Raw genomic sequence first — 19,908 nt, 5'->3', positions numbered from 1 at the left:
GCAACAGTTAGGTTATTGCATTTCCGATAGACTCCCATCTCGGAGATATTGCCTAGTATTGATTTTTTTTTAAAGGAAAGAAAAGGCATTTTAGAAATCAGTGCCAAATTCAGTTGGTGGTTTTATATCAGACTGTCTGCTTGTACAGCCATCTTTACACTAGCTTGTAGATGACAGTTGTACCATCATGGTGATCGGACAGTAAACAAGTGAGTCTGTATGATGTGGAGTTGTAAGATATTGAGAACTGTTTCACTGTGTGTGTGTGTGCCTTGAAATGATGCGTAACTGTGTAGAGTTGACAGCAGTGCAGTGTGAACCATGCACATGTTTCCTACCTATTTTTGACAGTTTATTACTCCAATCTCTGCTGACCTTTTCTCACAGGATGTGCCCAGATGTTACACATTTCTGTGTCCCTTGGAAAGCCATAGCAAATCATAAGGATTTTGCTAGTGCAAAAACAATGCCAACCTGATCATGAAATGTTCTAAAAATTGCAGAATCACCCAGCCAATATTATTTTTCTGTAAATGTTATGATAGTCTTAGTATGTCTCATAGCGTAACACTGTGGACAGAAGATGTGGTAGTTCTGTGAAACACTGAAAATTCCACAGCTTGTAATAATCTCAACAGCTGTACTGTGTTAAATTATACTCAGCATGTTGTTTGTTTCTTCTTTTACAAATGTTTAAAATCCAAAAGTATAATTTTCACAGCTGGTGCTTTAAATTTTTATCTGTTCGCCATAACCTGACAAAAACATATTAATTGTTATGAGGGGTCTGACAGTGACACACCAGCCCCAGACTGTAGTTTCCAAAAATCTTTGCAATCTCATTTCACATGCACACCATGTATTCTCCTGAGACATGTTTATTACATCATTATGTCATTAAGGTGGCTTAGCTACCGTTACAACGTATGTACCCACAGCTTTTAGTCTGCATCGGTAATGAATTTGAAATTGTGAATTGTTACACTGTTTGCTCTAAAAGCTATCAATTCTTTTATTTTATCCAAATGACAATGCAGCACTTGAAACTTTACTCACTGTCATACACATATTTGTCATTTTACAGATTGATTGAAGTGTCAAAGGTCAAGCTTGCCAGCACTGATTCAGTGGTCCAGGAGGCCTACACAACCATGTTCAAGAGCTTGCCAACAGATATAATAACAAGGTTACTATTCAAATTTACAAATCTTGAATAATACTTTTTTACCTTCAAATATTTGATGCATCAGTAGAAATGACTGCAAGTGATTACACTGTAAATAGATTTTACAAATATTACAAATGTTACTTTTTTCATTGGTGTGGTTAGATCAATCTTATGTTCTTTTTATTTTATATGGTATTAAACAAAATGGTAGGACAAAAGAAGCATGGTTTTCTGGTTCAAGATGTATGGCATTCTCATAGATAGATCTTTGTAGTAATTATACATCACCAGCCATGTCGAGTTATCACTATTTCTCTCTTTATATTATCAACTGACTAATTAGAAATTGTCAATGGGAACTTTCTTCACACTCAGTTCAATGTTTGTATGTAGCGAGTGTCCTTTGATTTAGCTTTGGTATTAACTTCTTCAAAATATTTGACAAAAATTACAGTTACATTTGTATAGTGTTAGGATTCGATGAGAGTCTGGATAAAAAATGTTTCAGTACAGATTTTATCAATGTATGGAGGCTTTTACAGACCGATAGCCTGCAGATAGTATCCCCACTTCTTCACATGGGTGTTCTTGTCCATGTTTACATTTTTATTGATCATATTTTGTCAGTATTCTCAACCAAAGATCATTTGCGTAAAAATGGGCAACTGGCAAGCATATTATGAGACTCAACCTAACCGTATCAAGATCAAATGTACGTAAAAGTAGTCGTGTGTTGGTTTCAGACTTGACCCCCAGGATAATAAAAAAGATTTCTGAATAGAAGCCGCAGCTTGAGCTAGGAATTTTACGGTTGTGCATTGTATCACTGCAGTAAAGTTAGTTACTGTAGGACTTTGTTACATCTTGGATCTCAGCTTGCAAAAACTCCTAAACTCTCATGTACATCTTGTGAATAGGACTACCTTGGAAATGTTGTAAGTAATGATGTTGTACAGCTTTTATAAACAAATAAAAATCAATATTGTCAGTCCTATAAGTTGTCAAACTTAGAGCCTCTTTTATTTTGCCGTACCCAGATTTGGTGACCTGTCCCTGATGGATGGTAAACAAAGGACTGGTACAGTGTCAAGTCGGACTGAAACAGGAAGTCTACACTCACTCAGAATGGCCTGCCATAATCACATGGCTAAGCCACCAACTGGCAGCTTCCATTCTCACAGCTTTAGAAGTATAATGGCATTCATACTGAAAGGTGCAGCCCGTGGGTAAGTAGGCCATCGCTATGTCAACTTTAGTGTTGCAGATAGAATGAGCGATACAGACCTAATGTTTAGTATGCTATAGTTTGTGACTGTGAACCTTAAGTTCCAAACATCGCTGTTTACTCTATGTGTGACTCCTACACCATTAAATTCATCAACTCAGAACATACCCAGCCCACTGCCATCTCAGAGGTACTGCGTGACGATCTCTTAACGTTTCACTAGCTGCCTATTTCTCTCCAGATATTTCTGGCAAACTTTGCTGTGGTACTATAAACTCTTTTTATCATTCATCAAATTTTGACCTTCTACTTGAAGTACATAACTGATGTAGAGTCAGGCTTTGTACCCACAAAATGTCCATGTGATGAAGACAAGTTCTTTAGTTGGAATTTACAATAATTGTTTTGCTACTCACATCAAGTATTAACTGTTGTTGCTTCAACAATTCTCCACTTGGAACAAAGTAAATTATTATTGATATGTTGTATTGAGTTCCATTGAATTCCTCTTCAGTCATTTGGTTGTCGACATGACACATCATTGATCATAGGGCAGTTGAACTGACTTGTATCTTTCTTTCCATTTGCCAGGAAATATGAAGGGCAGGACTGGCTGGAGAGACAGTACTTCAGTTGTCAGAGACATGAAAAGATAGCAAATAATGAGAGACTTAGGAAAGAGAGCAATTTGTTTCATGATATGGTAAGTACTGGTGTGGAAACACCGTGTTAACATCCTTACACTATAATGTTCCGTCAATCAAAATTTTCCTGTGTTTATCAACTTTGCCATTAAAAGCAGTAAGATTTGAAGGAGGTTAGGTGGCAACATTGTGCAAAAATTGGGTGTCAAGATTTAAATGTTGCACAGAATATATTTAATAATTTCCAGCAAAGTGTTCCAGTACCTAACGCTCATGACAAGATTGTCGCACTATGTGTGAAACTTGTTCTTTTTTGCACAACTTGATAGTATGAATGTGTGTCTGTTTAACACCCCTAGGTCATTGGCAACGATAGTCTGCTATGGTTCTGGGCCACATCAGAGTCAGCCATGTTCTGTGTGCTTGCTAAACTCAGGACACCACTTGGAAAACCACAAGAGACCTTTCAGAATATAGAGAGTAAGTTGTCGTGTCTTTCCTTTCTGTTGCTCCTGAAGACATATAAATCTTGTGGATTTTAGAAAATGAGTTCCAAGAACCATGATGTCTAGACAAAACGTCCTCCTAAAAAGTACTCACTCACCCAGTCTGAACACATGGGTACTGTGACAGAATACGTTTTGGCAGTACAACATTCAGTATGTGCAGATACATAGTATATGAAATACAGATACTGTATGTGTATTTTTAGTCCCCACGGACACCGTCCGGGGGGACTTATAGGTTTGGTCATGTCCGTGCGTGTGTGCGTCCGTGCGTGCGTGCGTGCGTCCGTGCGTGCGTCCGTCCGTCCGTTCACGCAGATATCTCAGAGATGCAAGAAGCGATTTCATTCAAACTTGGTACAAGGATTACTTCATATGTCATACAGATGCACGTCGATTTGTTTTGTGATACGATCCAATATGGCCGCCAGGCGGCCATTTTATTACGATTTTTTCATGTACAGAGCAATAACTCAGACATGATTCAACCGATTTTATTCAAAGTTGGTACAAGGACATTGACCAATGTCATAGATATGCACGTCATTTTGTTTTATGATACGATCCAATATGGCCACCAGGCAGCCATTTTATTACGATTTTTTCATGTACAGAGCCATAACTCAGACATGTTTCAACCGATTTTATTCAAAGTTGGTACAAGGACATTGACCAATGTCATAGATATGCACGTCATTTTGTTTTATGATACGATCCAATATGGCCACCAGGCAGCCATTTATTACGATTTTTTCATGTACAGAGCCATAACTCAGACATGTTTCAACCGATTTTATTCAAAGTTGGTACAAGGACATTGACCAATGTCATAGATATGCACATCAATTTGTTTTGTGATACGATCCAATATGGCCGCCAGGCGGCCATTTTATTACGAGTTTTTCATGTACGGTACAGAGCCAGATCTCAGACATGTTGCAACCGATTTTATTCAAAGTTGGTACAAGGACATTGACCAATGTCATAGATATGTACGTCATTTTGTTTTGTGATACGATCCAATATGGCCGCCAGGCGGCCATTTTATTACGATTTTTTCATGTACAGAGCCATAACTCAGACATGTTTCAACCGATTTTATTCAAAGTTGGTACAAGGACATTGACCAATGTCATAGATATGCACATCAATTTGTTTTGTGATACGATCCAATATGGCCGCCAGGCGGCCATTTTATTACAATATTTTCATATACAGTGCCATAACTCAGACATGTTTTAACCGATTTTATTCAAAGTTGGTACAAGGACATTGACCAATGTCATAGATATGCTTGTCAATTTGTTTTGTGATATGATCCAATATGGCTGCTGTGTGGCCATTTGTTATGATTTTTTCATATGCAGAGGCATAACTCAGGCATATCTCGACCGATTTTATTCAAAGTTGGTACAAGGACATTGACATTTATCAGTGTCATTTTAATGAATTTGTAATTGCATAAGTAATGAACTTTCCTAATTAGGGTGATATAGCCACAAATTAATACAACGTCAAATGTGATGAAACTTGATACAGATGTTGATCTCATAGTGTCGTAAATACTGCATCAAACTTTATGAAATATGGTACCAGTGATAATCTGTCAAGTGTTAGAATTGTATGCAAAAATGTTTTGCAACATCCTGTTGATTAATTCCTAGTTGACTCATTTTATGAACTTTAGGATGGTAGCCTACATTGGTTTTATGTTTTCATCACCATGGAACTCATTCTTGGCCATTGAGCGCCATCTGTATCAAAGTATTTTTGTCACAGACCTAATTAATGAAGATACGTGCTCAGGACTCTATCCTCTTAGGACATGTAATCAAAGTACCCATTAACAAGTGGGGACTGTGTCATCAACGATGACTTGTTATTTTATAGATTACAGGGCTTTAGAAAATCAAGGAGCTTTGCCACCAAAATTTAGTGAAGGAAAGGTAGTGATATCACTAAGGCATCGGCAATTATGGACTTTAATATAATCCTTGAACTCTGCATTTATTCCGTTTTCAGGTACATTGAGAGCCTATGCTGCAGAAAGCAAATCAGAGGAACCCAAATCACCAGTCAGCTCTACCAAGGATAGTAGCAGTACGTATAGTTTTCAATGGGAATTCTGCAAACTATATTGTATAGACAGGCAACTACTATGGAAATGTTTTTGTGCATATCTCTCACAGGCTTCACAACTGACTCAGGGATTTTAAAATACGACAATATTTTGTATCAACTTATCAATTGTGCTAATTTTCAACTTACAAATAGCCTTCTTTTTCACGTTCTTTTACCAATGCTCAAATGTACAGAAAAATACACTGCACAAAGACAACAAAATGGACATTGACTTTCTCTCAAAGATTTGCAGATTCATAAGTGAAATTTGTCATATCTGGAAATGAATTGATAGCACTAGTGGGACTTTCCCTGCCACTGATACCGGGGAATATAAATATTGAAGTAGAATTGTTGAGTTACATAATGAAACATTACACACAGGGTGCAATTAAGTTTGATGTGTCTGAGATGTATGGGAGTGCTACTTATGTCTCCTTTGTATGATTGCACTATCAGGTTTGTAGAGTTTGGCGTATAATTCTGTTTCTTTATCTTTTTCACAGCACTAGGATCAGCTTACTTCGCCACACAGTTACGTCCAGTGTTACTGCTGCAGTTCTTGGATCACTTGGAAAGACACATGTACAATGCTTATGAAGGATGCGCCGTGGCATTACCAACACTTCCAAAGGTAGGCATGATGATGATGATGATGATGATGATGATAACGGTGCACAGTACTGTAGATTTCCCATAATTCATTGCGATTTGTATCCTTGGATATACCTGAGTGAAATTTACTATGTCTCCCATGTGTAGACAAATTCACAGACTATTTATCAAAATTTTTAAAACGTACTTTTATGCACACCATTCTTCTCAATTCTCATTTTAAATAATTTAGAAAATAATGCAAAATGAGAGAGGAGATAGCATTTTGTGCAATTTGCCAGAGATTGTGTTCTCAGCCATACAGAATAATGTGATGGAAAGTAGGGAGACTAGTTGCACCTGTTTTATGAAACAAAAGGATATTGATTTTTTGCAATGGAAGTGACAAAGGAAATTTGCATGCTAAGTTTTCTAAGAGAATGACCCCTTCAGTTCGTCATAACTTGCTGCCTAAAAAGTATGGCATTTGTAGTACCTGCAGAATGTGACTTTTATGGTTGTTTAGTGGTTATTTTCAAACTTTCACTGAAATATCTAAACGTACTTTTACTAGATATTATTTAAAAATTATTCTGATGCTGCACACTAGTGCTTACATGCAGAACTGAAAAAGTTTTTAGAATAGTAACTTCAAGGATACAAATCAAAGAGTATTGTGGGTAATTTATTTTACTGTGCGGTGGGTGATTATAGTGGTTGTGGTAATATTAATAATAATGCACTTTGACAATCAGTGAATGAGAGCTGTGTGACTTTATCCTTAATTTTTGACTGTTATCCATTTAAACCTGGGAAAAAATACAAAACTCCAGGCATTCACCATCTTTCCGTGAATCCAATGTCATTGATAGCAAAACCTTTTCATCCGATGATGCCCAACTGTGATGCATTTCAATGAAAAATCATTGCGTGAGAGTCATAGCCAACACAGCAATCACAAGCACGTAGTGTCACCCAGATAACTATGTAACCAGACTTAGAAGAGGAGGATTTCAATAGATGGTCTGCGATCATTCCAATTATTGTTTTATGGAAACCTTCACCAATAAGAGTAGATTGAAAAATTGTAGTTGTTAGATGTCTTAAAATTGTAGGGAACCCTTGACTGCTACAAAGTAGTAAAATTGCTGTACCTAGCATACTGTGCACATGTATTTGATCTCACAGGAATTTTCTGTTACTCAAGGTGTATATAGTAATGTGTTATTTATGGCGCCTGAAAATTTCTATATTCAAGACAGTCAAAAGGGTTAATAAATGTCATGTTGCATGTGAATTAAAATTTTGTATGCATCTCTTGATTATATTGACTTGCTTGCTTGCCAGGTTGTGAAGATGTTCTTCCGCACCAACAGAGGTACTTGCCAGGAGTGGTTGAACAGGATACGTCTGTCAGCAATGTCTGTAGCCCTGCACTCAGGACAGCCTGCCATTGTCATCAGGCATGGCTTTGAACTCTTACAAGATATGAAAAACAACAACAATTCAATGGTTTGTAAAATTCAAAATTCATATTCGTCAATTTACCATATAATCTCCAAACTTTTACAAATTAGTATGTTATATTTACTAAGTTTGGACAACTCTTCCGGAGACAAAGCTCAATTGATGAAGTCAGCCACATTACCAAATGCATAGCAAGTTGTGGTATCAAATCTTTTTTGGCAAATTTCATAATTCTGGGAATGTATTTTGTCAGAAAATAAGTTCAGCCTTTCATCACCAAGAGTTAGATTTAAATCCAGTACTCTCTCACAGAGTCATAGCAGGTATAGTGAAAAGAGAGACAAAGGAATTATAATATCCAATTTATTCCAGATATTTATTCCAGAAGTTTACATTAATAGGAGACTTTGGTCATGAAAGGGCTGTTGATTTAACCCTTCCACCACCATGGTTTGGCCCAAACCCATTGTTATCGATGGTTATTATGGATCTGTGTACTGAGAATTGGGGTGAACAGGGTAAAAGCCTAGTTCCTCATTTGCATTGGTAATGCACAACGGACACAGATTTGTGATTCATGATCACTTTGTCAGCATTTGTTGGTACTCACCAGTGCTGTGTATCTTACACCTGCAGGGCTCAGACTTTGAGCATGCCGTCATGATGGTAGTGAAGGCCATGTGTGAGTTACACAGCCATGAAGCCATCCAGGGGATGATGTCCTGGTGTAAAGATGTCATTGGTAGAAATCTACCCTGGATTGGTAATGTGTCTCAACAGGCAGCTGGCAGGTAAATATATTTTTGTCTGGAAATAGCACTCTTACCAAACGTACAAAAGTTATGTATGGGTTTAGGTACAGACAGTCATTTTCAAAGACAGGCATAATTTCAGTTATGGGCATATGGAATTTATTATGTAAGTGTATCCCCAATTTCTCATTGTGGATGTCCAAGTTTGCAGCTGCGACAGTGACGCTTTTGCCTAGATATACTGAATTTGTTTTTCACCTGAAGGATCATTTTTGATTGTTTCAAAGTTTTGAGAGTGACAACATGGTGCAACAAGTCTGTCTAGGAAACCTTATGGATTACGGAAAGCGTCCATAATACTCGTGTGTCCTTGCCAGTCATGGAAAACCTATTCAAATTCTGTGTTTCTTTCAAGAATCTGTAGGAGAAGGGGGTTTGATTTGAAGGGTGTCCATGTAGAAATATTTCACTTCAACGTGAAAATCTTTTTCGCAAAAGGTGTGTGTAGAATGCTGGCATTGTAAGGGTTTCTCAAAATGCACACTCTGAGTTCAAACACAAAGTCAAAGACTTGGACTCAAGCATCAAGAAAGCAATCAAGCAACCTTACATTTCAACATTTTTTCCGTGGATGTCAAATTACAGATACGAAGCAGCCACTGGTGAGTACATGGCAACAATACAGAAATACCTCAGCCTGGAATCCATTCCAAACTTTGCCAACATTCCAAGTATTTCATCCAAGCCGTCTCTCAAGAAGCTCAGCAGCAGCACACCTCCAAACAGTCCCAAGGGCAAGAAAGCCCCAGTGGACATCACCAATGTGACCAATGGCGGCAGTAAGAAGACACTGCTGGCTAAACTGCCTGAACCAGATGCCGCAGTGGCAGAGTTCCTGGTCAATCAGGTACAGTGAATACATATGGTTCAAGATAGACATCAGGGGTATCGAATTTGATGTACACACTGTCTTGGTTTGGTGGTGCACTTTTTAGCATGGTTTGCAAGTGAAAATCAGTGATTTGCTATTTATATATAGGTGACTGAATTCAGACCTGTGCACCACCATGGTTTGGCCCAAACCCTTTGTTATCAACCGTGAGTGTGGAATTGTTTATAGAGAATAGGGGTGAACAAGTTAAGCCCACTAGAAATTTGTGGCAACTGGGTACAGCCTAAATTTTCAACATTTTCAGGTGTTCTCAGTAGCAAACTAACACACATACCTGCTTATCTTATTTCCCTATCCACATGGTAATAGCAACTTGTTCGAGATAACACTGATGTAATGCTGCCTGTTTTTAAATTTTCACAACCACAGGTTATGGAGTGTTACGTCCAACTGTGTGAGTGGTCTGATGTTGAGAAATGGCAGGACAGTGTTCAGAAAATGAGAACAGAAAACACAACATCTCAGATGCAGAAAGCTTTCAACATCCATACAGACATCAACTACATCAAGTGAGTAGCTGTGAGAACACAGATTGCAACCTGTCATCAGGGTACATTATAATGTCTGTCCAGCATTGTTTACTTCAAAGTCATGGACACTAGGACCTTTTGTATTCAGTTGAACATTACACAGGGTCCGCACACTCCTGGAAAATCCTTGACAGTCCGTTTGAAGTAACTTTGAGTGCATGGACTGTGATTACAGAACATCCTATGCTATTGTTAGGCTGTTATGATTTGATAAGATTAGAGTACCATATATGAACACTTGATGGGTGTGCATTGAGCCTGTCACTGAGATTGTGCTACTTCACCTAGTTACTGCAGTTTCGTCTTTTTTTCCCCCAAGAGGATTAGAGTTTGTGTCCAGTGCTCTAGTCATTCCCTGATTGAGTTTTTGGTGCTCTCTGTTCTGTTTCAAACACAAAGAAACAAGAAAATTTAAAAGGTTCAAAAGTTTTGCTGATGTTTTTATTTCCACGTGTGAATTTTACAAGTGTCATTCATTGACGGTATGATATTTCTCCCACAGGGCACTATCCAGTTTTGAAGATCATCAGTTCAGTGAGGTTGCAGAGCATCTTGAGCTAATACCTGGTGCCACCTTGGACGGACTGGAAAATGATAAACAGAGTGAACTGTTGTGTACTCTGCCCTGGGATCCTAAGGAGCTACTGCAACACAATGAAATACAGATGATACGTGCTGTCACATACTACCAACAGTCAGTCAAGAACTCAGAAAATACTGAGTCAGCAAGGTGAGTATTGAAGTTAATGCTACAAAATTCAAAGTTTATGCTTTCTCTCTCTCTGTCCTCCCCCTGTTTCTCCACCCTACAGCCTCCCCATCTCTCTCTCTCCCTCTCTCTCTCTCTCTCTCTCTCTCTCTCTCTCTCTCTCTCTCTCTCTCTCTCCCCTTTACCATGATTTGTTTATCAGTCAGAATTTTCACAAATATTACATATGATGGCAGTCCTCAATAAATAACTGGGCAATACATTCTTGTATATTCTCGATGATTCAAAGTTCGAATGATTCCATACTTTCGTCTATACAACAGTTAAGAAATTCAAAATTAGCTGTAGAGCATGGACATCCTGAAACAGAAAGAAAGGCTTGCTGTGCAAATGTTTCAAAAAGTTACATATGGGTACTTAACTAATCAAATGAAAAGCTTTGCTTGCAGAATTTTCTCACTGTAACATTTGTCATTGTAGATCAACACTGCAGGCTCTGCTAGAGAAGACCTGTGCACTATCTGAAAGCTGTCTGAATGTTGCTAGTATCAGTGTTCCTTCAATCCACTCACCTGGCCATGCCTTGCTGGTACAGTGTGTGTCAGCTTTGAAGAATGCACTCAGTGAGTCAGAGAAGGTAAGCAGAAAACCCATCTCCTAGTTGTGACAGTGTCCAGCCCCACATGTAGCAATACAATGACTTGAATTGGTTCTCCTTTCTATCATCTATAATGACAAACAGGGGAGTAGTAAGACTACTGTGCTTCTGGTGACATTAGATGTACTGTTTCAGTTGGCGGGCAAACTTAAGTCCTGAGAGCTAGAAGCAACTTTTGTCAATTTTAACTGTTTTATAGCAAGATTACATTACTATACAGTGACAAAGAAACTCACCTCCCTGGTGTGAGGTACTGCCTTAACAAGCTCAAATTTTTAGACCTGTCACCATGTACTGGAGTTTGAAATGAAATGAATTTCATGTTTATATTCTGGACATAAGGAAATCAGGAGACTGCGAGTATTTATCTGCAATCCCTAAGTTATTGTTGTTTATACTATTTTTGAGGACGATGTTCTCATTTGAAATGTGTCATCGTTATTGCAGGACGTGATATTTCCAATATCTGACAACCTGCTGTTAGATCCAGACCACCATGATGTCGGAGTGTTCAACAAAGCTCTCAGACTGACCAAATATCTGCAACATGTGCATGGACCAGAAAACCAAAGTAAGTGCCATCAATAAGCCCATCATGAAATTGTGAACAGTAGATTGTAGAATGCAAGCAAATGTGAAAAGGCATCTAATAATGTAGCAGTTTTGTCGTTAACATTTCAGTGGTGCTGTTGAAAATTATGAAACTGCTGTCAATGCTTACCTGAAAAATGTTTACAATTAGTCTGACAAATTGACAGCAGTTTGATTATTGTCAGGGTCGATCACAAGTATTGGAAATATAATGAAAAATACTGACAGGGATATCTGCAGATAGGAATGTTGGAGCTGCAGTACCCCCACTGAAACCCAGAATAAACCAGTAGACAGAGAAAGTTGTCACATCACTGTGTTACTTTCATTGGGTGAACTGAATCAGCTCACCATCATGTATATGAAAATATAGCAGTGAACAGAAACAGACTCAGTAGAAATTCTGTCTCAGATATGAGCATGTGATTTAAAATCTTGTTAGAGTCTCCATAGCCAGAGTTTAGAAATGCCTTCAATGGTTCTACTCTGGAGAAAAACAGACACACTGTGGTCTACAGATTCAGTACACCCCAACAGATTACATGACGGCAGTACAAAAAAATCCACATGTTCATATGCGAATGGAAATACACGAATTTCTTGGCGTGTTCTTTCACATAGTTTGTCACTGGGTCCATTCAAAATCCAAATTTAACCTATATGGATGACCATTGACCTTGTTCGCATATTGAAAAACCTCAACTACCATTGTTCATGTGTTATCATTGACTTTTGGCTTTTGCTGTTCCAGGTATGTATAATCAGCTTTGTAGAATTCAGATGGCCACAGCTAGACTGGCTCGCAAACAAGGCAACTACCAGTTGGCACAGAAACTACTGCTGGACCAGTTGTCTCTGATTGACACCAACGGTGACACTTTTGACAGTTCCACCGGACTAGAGATCAATGCCAGTGAGGGCGCTGTCACTCCACTGCTGACTGCCCTCAGTACATTGCATCATCAGGGCCATGACGCACACTCTGTCCTGCAGGTGGAGCGAGAGAGTGCCAAACTCCTGAACTGTATGGGATCAAGCGTAGAGTCCATTGAGACATTGAGCACTAGTATTGTGAAAAACAGCAGCTTGCTGGACTCTGGAATTCATGATTCCGGCCTCATTGGCAGCAAGGGTGACCTCACAGCCAGGTCATTGCTTTCCCTGGTCAAATGGATACAGGCAGACTGGAAGAATATAAACCCTCATCTCAAGCTACCTAAGGGGTCTGATCTGATCGAGATGTCTAAGTTAACCAAGAACTTGGGTAGTCTGATGGATATGGAACATGATGGTGTACAGCAAGGCCTTGGTGTGACAGTAGAAACAAACACAGGATATGAAAGTAAGCATCATTTCATGTTGATCAAGATTTTATATAGATGCTTTGATATCTCATAACCTGAGATTTATATAGATGCTTTTGATATCTCATAACCTGAGATTTTATATAGATGCTTTTGATATCTCATAACCTGAGTATGTGATAAATATAAAATTCATCCGTGTTTAAAGTGGCAATGAATATATGGTCTGTAATTGATATTTCATCATTTCCAGTGCTGTTTCCCTCACATTGGCTGACTTGTGATTAATCATGAAAAATCTGTATGACATATTGCTCAGTGTCTTTATACTAACCTTTCACTGTATAAAAGCTCCTGCTTTCAGTGAAGAGTATTGTATAATGTCACTTTTCTCAATAGAATCCTATGCATGTTCGAATCTTTAAAATACAAATGTAAGAGATCACATTTAACATACATGTATGGGCTGATTGTCAAAGGAGATATAGTTACCATTTAACACTTATGGTCCTAAAATCACAAGACAATTTTTTGCCACCAGGTGTTGGTAACAGTCCTGGAATCAGTGAAACTGATGGAGTGTGTGGCCGACTGCTTCACTTGAGTGCAATGCAGGCACCAGGGTTAGCCAAGGCATGGTCATCTCTGGCCAACTGGTGCTACAAGTGGGGAAGAAAGACTGTAGACATTGCAAGGTACGATTGGTCTGTTTTGACATTGACATGTTTTTTCTGATTTGGCAGTTGGACAGATTCAGTGCCATTTCTCTACATGCCAAACATTGCCACAGCAAATTGCACTACTCATAGATACAGTCGGGATTGTAGTGAAATTTCTGTTGAAAGTGTTACAACTTTATCTTCTAGACTTGGACATTTTATCGCCTGTAAACTGGAGTACCGGTAGTACATTTAATGTTGGCAAATTTGCAAAACCATTCCTTTTAAAAAAAGGTAAAATTTACAAAGATATGCACATTACATTATGTGTCAGTCTCACTTGATGTGTGAACATTTAAATATTTTATCAGGTAAGCTCAAGTCGAAAGAACATTCAGAAATGTTGCTTTTACAGATTCTCTGTTGACATGTATTATGTCAATGCTTGACTGCAATTTGTACTTTCTTTACCTCAGCTCTGAGGGCGGTGTAAAGCTACTGCCAGAGGAGAAGTCCAATGTGTTGTCTATCCTACCAGTGGGGCTGACCAATGATGAAACTGACTGTATTCTGTCTGTGCTGAGTCAAGCCCATTGCAGTGCCTCTGGTATCCAGGATGAAGACATCACTGAACAGGTGCAGGTATGTGTCTGCCAGTCATAGAAACTAGATTCCATCACAGAACATCAGTAGAAATGTTGGTATAATTATGTGATTGTTGACAGATTCACATTTTGTGAACTTTCAACATAAGGTTGTAATGGATTAATCCAGTTCAATGCATGACAATGAAAAAAAATAAATGCCCCAAAAGATAGGCTTTGACACAATCTATTACGTCAAATCAGTAAAATTCACCATTTTGATCTACAACTTTGTGAGATAAGTCAATGAAATTCCCAAAGTTCTGTATGTTTTCAGGGGTCTTCAAAAGGTTAATTCAGTCAAATAAGTTCAGTGGGACATGCCCAGGAAGTCAAAATCTATTATATTGAGAAAAGTTGTTGCTCAACTGGCTGAACCAACTTGACCCAATAGCAACAGATGAAGCTGACAGGAAGAGGGTTAACCCTTTGAGTGCTGTAATTTTTCCAACCAAAATTTTAGTGCAACATTTTAACAATTTTTATGAATTTTTCTGTAATTTTTTTGATTATTTTGGACCAAACAGACATCACATTTCATTGTCTACAGGTTTTCATCAACATTTTGGCAAAAATCTAAAAAAATTGACTGGGGTACATTTTATATAGGCGACAGAAGTTGACTTTGGCGCTCAAAGGGTTAATCTGTTCACCCCTATTAACCGTGAACCAGTAGACAATCACCATGGATGACAATGGATTTGGATCAAACCATTGTGGTTCAAGTGTTAAAAGTCTACATGCTACAGGTTCAAAGAAACTATACCTCTTACATCACTTAGAGTCAAATGCAGTGAATGTAGTCTTGTGTAAATGTGATTTCAAAGTGTATATTTGAAATTTGTACCATGTTAGGTGTAAACAGCATCAGTGCTATTCATTTGTGTTTACCTACTTTCAGTCTGCGTATGATGACGGCACGGAGACAACCAGGAAACAGTTGCTGAATGTGTGTCCAGCATTGCAAACAGCAGACGCCAAAGTTGTGGATGCTCTGCTTGAAATCTGGAAGGGTGTCTGCAGGAGAATCTTCAGTCACTATGAGTTGGCAGCCAAGAGTTACTTCACGTATCTCAAGCTGAGAGGAGAGGTAGGCTATTATATCTACATTATTGTATCTAGCTGGAAACTGTAAAAGTACATTTACTTGAAATAGATTCTTTGCCGTATCTCAAAAGGAAATTTCTGTAAGCATCAGAACTGTTATCTGTTTATGAAAATGATTTCACTTAGGAGAAAAAATGTCTGTTGTATTAATTTCAAAGCTGAAAGATCCAGTTTTCACTGTAGTACAGTGTTGTGTTGTTAAGTGTGACTTCTGTACATATAAATTTTGACATTCAAGCTGACACAAGCAAAAGCTGCAATATCTTCTCCTTGAGGGTCTCAGCAGTAAAGTGTGCAACAGATATGCAAGTAAATTGGCCATATTTGACCCAAGGACATTACATAATTACACATTGTGTCAAATCACATGGTACTTCACTGCATTGCAGTTTGATAAATCATGATGACATAATTTCAGTGACTGACAATATGGGTGATGTATTTCCTTACCCCTACAGGAGCAATGCAGTCACACTACGGGAACTTCAGATAACTCTCCTAGAGACAGAGGAGACTCCAGGGGGACTTCCAGAGATGAAAACGTCAACAGCAATGAAGATGCCAATACAACAGCCACTCTGAGACTTCTGAGATTGCTGGTCAAACACGCTGGTGAACTCAGAGATGTGTTAGAAGATGGTTTGGCAAACACACCAACGGGACCTTGGAAAGGTACTTCAAAGAAAGAACATATTGTTTCAACACTCAAGAGTTTTTATTCTTTCGTTTCCGATGTTTGAAGTTGTTTTCAATAAACTCTCTTTGGTTGAGTTTTTCCAGATGTTTTTGACGTTCTTCTTTCCCGTTTCAATGCTAAACCATCTTTACAAAATAAAAAGAAAGCAATTTGATATTTGAAACTTGCTTGTCATATTGAGTGATGGCGATAACAACTGTTGCTATGTTTTCTTTTCCATAGGTATTATTCCACAGCTGTTTTCAAGACTGAATCATCCTGAGGCCTATGTGAGACAGAGCATATCAGACTTGTTATGCAGAGTTGGTCAGGATTCCCCACATCTCATCATCTACCCGGCTGTCATTGGGTGTGGTCCCATCTCCACTGGCAAGAAGGGAACGAGCAAGGAAGGTATGGCAAGAACATCTTACGTGTTAACTTCTAAATCCCATTGACTTTACGGTGGCAAGACTACTCTGTAGTTTCTATGTTTTGATGTGGAGACTCAGCCTCACTCGCGATAGTTTCATTCCAATGTCCATAGCATAATCTGTACTAATAGACAGATCAGATGTGCCTTGAAATATTCATCCAACTCCATGATATTTCGCCCAGTTTAAGCGATGTATTCATTGCTTCGCTTCGGTAAAGTTTGTGAGCGATATGTGAAAGTGAGCGTACAAGCGTGAGTGCTCCACGAACTCTACAGCGTGTGGAGAGGTCGCAGTCAGAATTGTAACAACTTTAGCTCAGTTATAGAACCAGTCTTTTTGAGATTGGGGATTTGGCCGAGCGGTTTTGTCTGTGGCTTCTTCGCTGGGTGACTGGGTGCTGTGCGTTGTGGGTTCGAACCCGATTGAAACCACTTTATTTATCCAACTATTCATCCAACACCATGAAATTAGACTAGTTATTTGATCGTATTCCCTGTTGCTTTCCCAGGAATGCTGAACAAAATCCTGGCAGTCAATGCCACCAAGCAGGACGATGAAGATGACATCGAGGTAGAAGATGATGTGAAAGATGAGGATGATGATGAGGATGAGGATGAAGACGATGAGGCAAACAGAAGTATGTTACAGAATGCATTTGGATACATCCTGGATAACCTGGCTAAGTTCAACCCAACTCTAGTATCACAGGTACAAGTCATGGTTCAGGAACTGAGACGGATTACTCTACTATGGGAAGAACTCTGGCTGGGAACATTAAACCAGCATCACATTGATGTATCAGGGTAAGTGATCCAGGCTTGGCCAAAAGCTACAGTCTATTCTTGTACGTCAATTTTAGCAATGTTAATTTCAGCACCCATGAAGAACTCTGGGTCTCATCCCCCCTAATAATATTAAATATTACTTTTTCCGATGCTGCCCTCTCATGATAAATGGATACAGCGCATCATAACCCCCAGGATAATGTTGATTTGTAATAAAGCTTGGCGTTGACCCAGCTTGCGTTGAAATCTAGCCCTTTGCGATTTGAGGCAGGAACAATTTTTGACAAGATTTGGGACACATTTTATTCCATAACAACAAGTTAAATATGTGTGTGTATGACAAAAAGTGTGATATCAATATGTGCTACAATAACTTTAATATCTATACACCCATTGTACTACAGGAGAAGACTACCACAGCTGGAAGATGAAATCAAGAGAGTTCTTGCAAACAGCACTCTGAACAAGGATGAGAAAATGGCCATCATCAGAGAGAAACACAACGCAATCCTCAGACCTGTAAGTTGGGTATATTTCAGTGAGATAATCAGGAAGTACTGTAGAAATTTGAGTTTGTTACTGTGTTGAATCGGATAGTTGACCTTTTGTTATTTGTATTCAACCGTTATGTAGAGTAAAAACATAAATACCAAGGTTGATAGTTTTCTGGTGCATTTATAAACAGTCAGAATGAGTATGAAACCTTTGAGAAACATGTAACTTCATTTATACACAGAAAAAAATACTAAATCTGAAACAAACCTCTATGTACACTTTTACACAATCCCAAGCAGAACTTACTCATCGCTGAAACCATCAAGTTTTTGAATATCAAGAGTTGTATTTTTACATTTTCAATGCTTCACAATCCGTGTAGACCGTATATGCACTGGAACAAGTACAAGCCATCACTAAGCAACCAGCGGAGACGCCCAATGAGAAATGGTTTCAGGAGAACTACTCGGAATCCATCAACAAAGCCATGGAATCACTTCAGAATCCAAGTAATCCTGCCAATCCACACTCCAGCTGGTCAAAGTTCAAACAGGTCAGACACAAATCGTTGTCTTATCAGTAACAGTTTCTTATCATCTTCACCTATGCGCTCCGTAATACAACAATGCAGGAATAGGGGCTTAGGAAATGGCTCTACATTCAGGAAGTTGCCTTGAAAACTGAAAGATTTTTAAGCTTTTGCTGAAACTTTCATCACAGAAACTGTAAATCATTCTTTTTCAAAATGAAAATTAGCTGCTACTAGTACTAGAGAAACAACTTACCTAAAATTTACGTATATTTGAAATTCAAAATGGCCCCATCCTTATGTTAATTCAATGGGGAAAAAATTTAAATTTTCCGTTTTCATTTTCTTCAAGAAATTCAACATTAGCCAGCACAAGCGATATACCAAAAAGATACCCTAAAAATTTGAGAATCTGAATATCTGCCCCAGAGGCAATTCTGCCTTAAATTTAGTCTCAGATAGATGGTGCACTCATAAGTATATAAATAAAGTAATCAATATAATTATGCTGTATTTTGGTAGTATGTAGTTTTATTACTTGCTTGTTAGTGGAAGTGTAATTCTTAACATTTGCAGTTAAGCAGGGTAGAAAACGAGGAACGTTGTTCACACGTGTGTGATGACTTGACTGCTGTATTGTCATCTTCACTTACAAGTGTAAAACATTTCAAGGGTGTTATCCAGATGTGACCACTCATCAGTCTCAGTTTTATTCCTGGAAACTGTATGTACCATAGGATAAGTCATACAAATACATTAGCTTATAGAATGCAGTCATTTGCTTGACCCCTCATTGTGCTTTGTTGCTTTCAGCTTCACCATTCCCTGCAGCAGAGGGCCAGTAAGAGAGCCACACACATACTCCAGATGGATGAAATCAGTCCTAAACTGGCCCAGATGAACAGCACAGTGATATCAATGCCAGGACTGACAGCACAGTCTGACCAGGTGAGTAGTGACGTCATTCATGTAATTCTGTAAACTGACATGTGTTGGCCTGTTGGCCAGACACCATGACTGTACAACCAGCAACACATGTACTGGCCAGCGGGGAGTTAAATATAATTTACTAATGAAAAACAGAGAACTTTCTTTCCCCTGTATTTACTTCTAGTCATTTATGAATTTATGTCTTGATTGTAGGTTGTGACAATTGAGTCCTTCTCCAACAATGTAACAATTCTTCCAACCAAGACAAAGCCTAAGAAGTTAGTATTCGTAGGCTCTGATGGACAGAAATACACCTACCTGTTCAAAGGCTTGGAAGATCTACACCTTGATGAAAGAATCATGCAGTTCCTGACTATCGTCAATAACATGTTTGCCAGGGCTAACAAGAGGTGGGTTCTGATCAC

General features: G+C 38.6%; 1 protein-coding gene across 1 annotated transcript in view; it reads left to right on the top strand.

The window, feature by feature from the left end:
- The window catches only part of LOC139151823 (serine/threonine-protein kinase SMG1-like), an 85,440-nt gene that overhangs the window by 37,394 nt on the left and 28,138 nt on the right, over positions 1-19,908 (top strand). Inside the window, exons 20-43 of the mRNA XM_070724821.1 lie at positions 1,085-1,186; positions 2,206-2,394; positions 2,985-3,096; positions 3,397-3,517; positions 5,566-5,643; positions 6,171-6,298; positions 7,606-7,770; positions 8,362-8,516; positions 9,123-9,384; positions 9,799-9,938; positions 10,462-10,689; positions 11,149-11,305; positions 11,774-11,897; positions 12,669-13,259; positions 13,763-13,916; positions 14,357-14,522; positions 15,426-15,614; positions 16,090-16,303; positions 16,551-16,721; positions 17,253-17,547; positions 17,934-18,048; positions 18,407-18,577; positions 19,367-19,501; positions 19,697-19,893. Coding sequence (XP_070580922.1) covers positions 1,085-1,186; positions 2,206-2,394; positions 2,985-3,096; positions 3,397-3,517; positions 5,566-5,643; positions 6,171-6,298; positions 7,606-7,770; positions 8,362-8,516; positions 9,123-9,384; positions 9,799-9,938; positions 10,462-10,689; positions 11,149-11,305; positions 11,774-11,897; positions 12,669-13,259; positions 13,763-13,916; positions 14,357-14,522; positions 15,426-15,614; positions 16,090-16,303; positions 16,551-16,721; positions 17,253-17,547; positions 17,934-18,048; positions 18,407-18,577; positions 19,367-19,501; positions 19,697-19,893 — 4,359 coding nt within the window. The remainder of the gene's footprint in view (positions 1-1,084; positions 1,187-2,205; positions 2,395-2,984; positions 3,097-3,396; positions 3,518-5,565; positions 5,644-6,170; positions 6,299-7,605; positions 7,771-8,361; positions 8,517-9,122; positions 9,385-9,798; positions 9,939-10,461; positions 10,690-11,148; positions 11,306-11,773; positions 11,898-12,668; positions 13,260-13,762; positions 13,917-14,356; positions 14,523-15,425; positions 15,615-16,089; positions 16,304-16,550; positions 16,722-17,252; positions 17,548-17,933; positions 18,049-18,406; positions 18,578-19,366; positions 19,502-19,696; positions 19,894-19,908) is intronic.

This window comes from Ptychodera flava, chromosome 15 (assembly GCF_041260155.1).
Source record: "Ptychodera flava strain L36383 chromosome 15, AS_Pfla_20210202, whole genome shotgun sequence".
Taxonomy (NCBI): Eukaryota; Metazoa; Hemichordata; class Enteropneusta; family Ptychoderidae; genus Ptychodera; species Ptychodera flava.
This window is presented reverse-complemented; position numbering and strand designations above follow the sequence as displayed.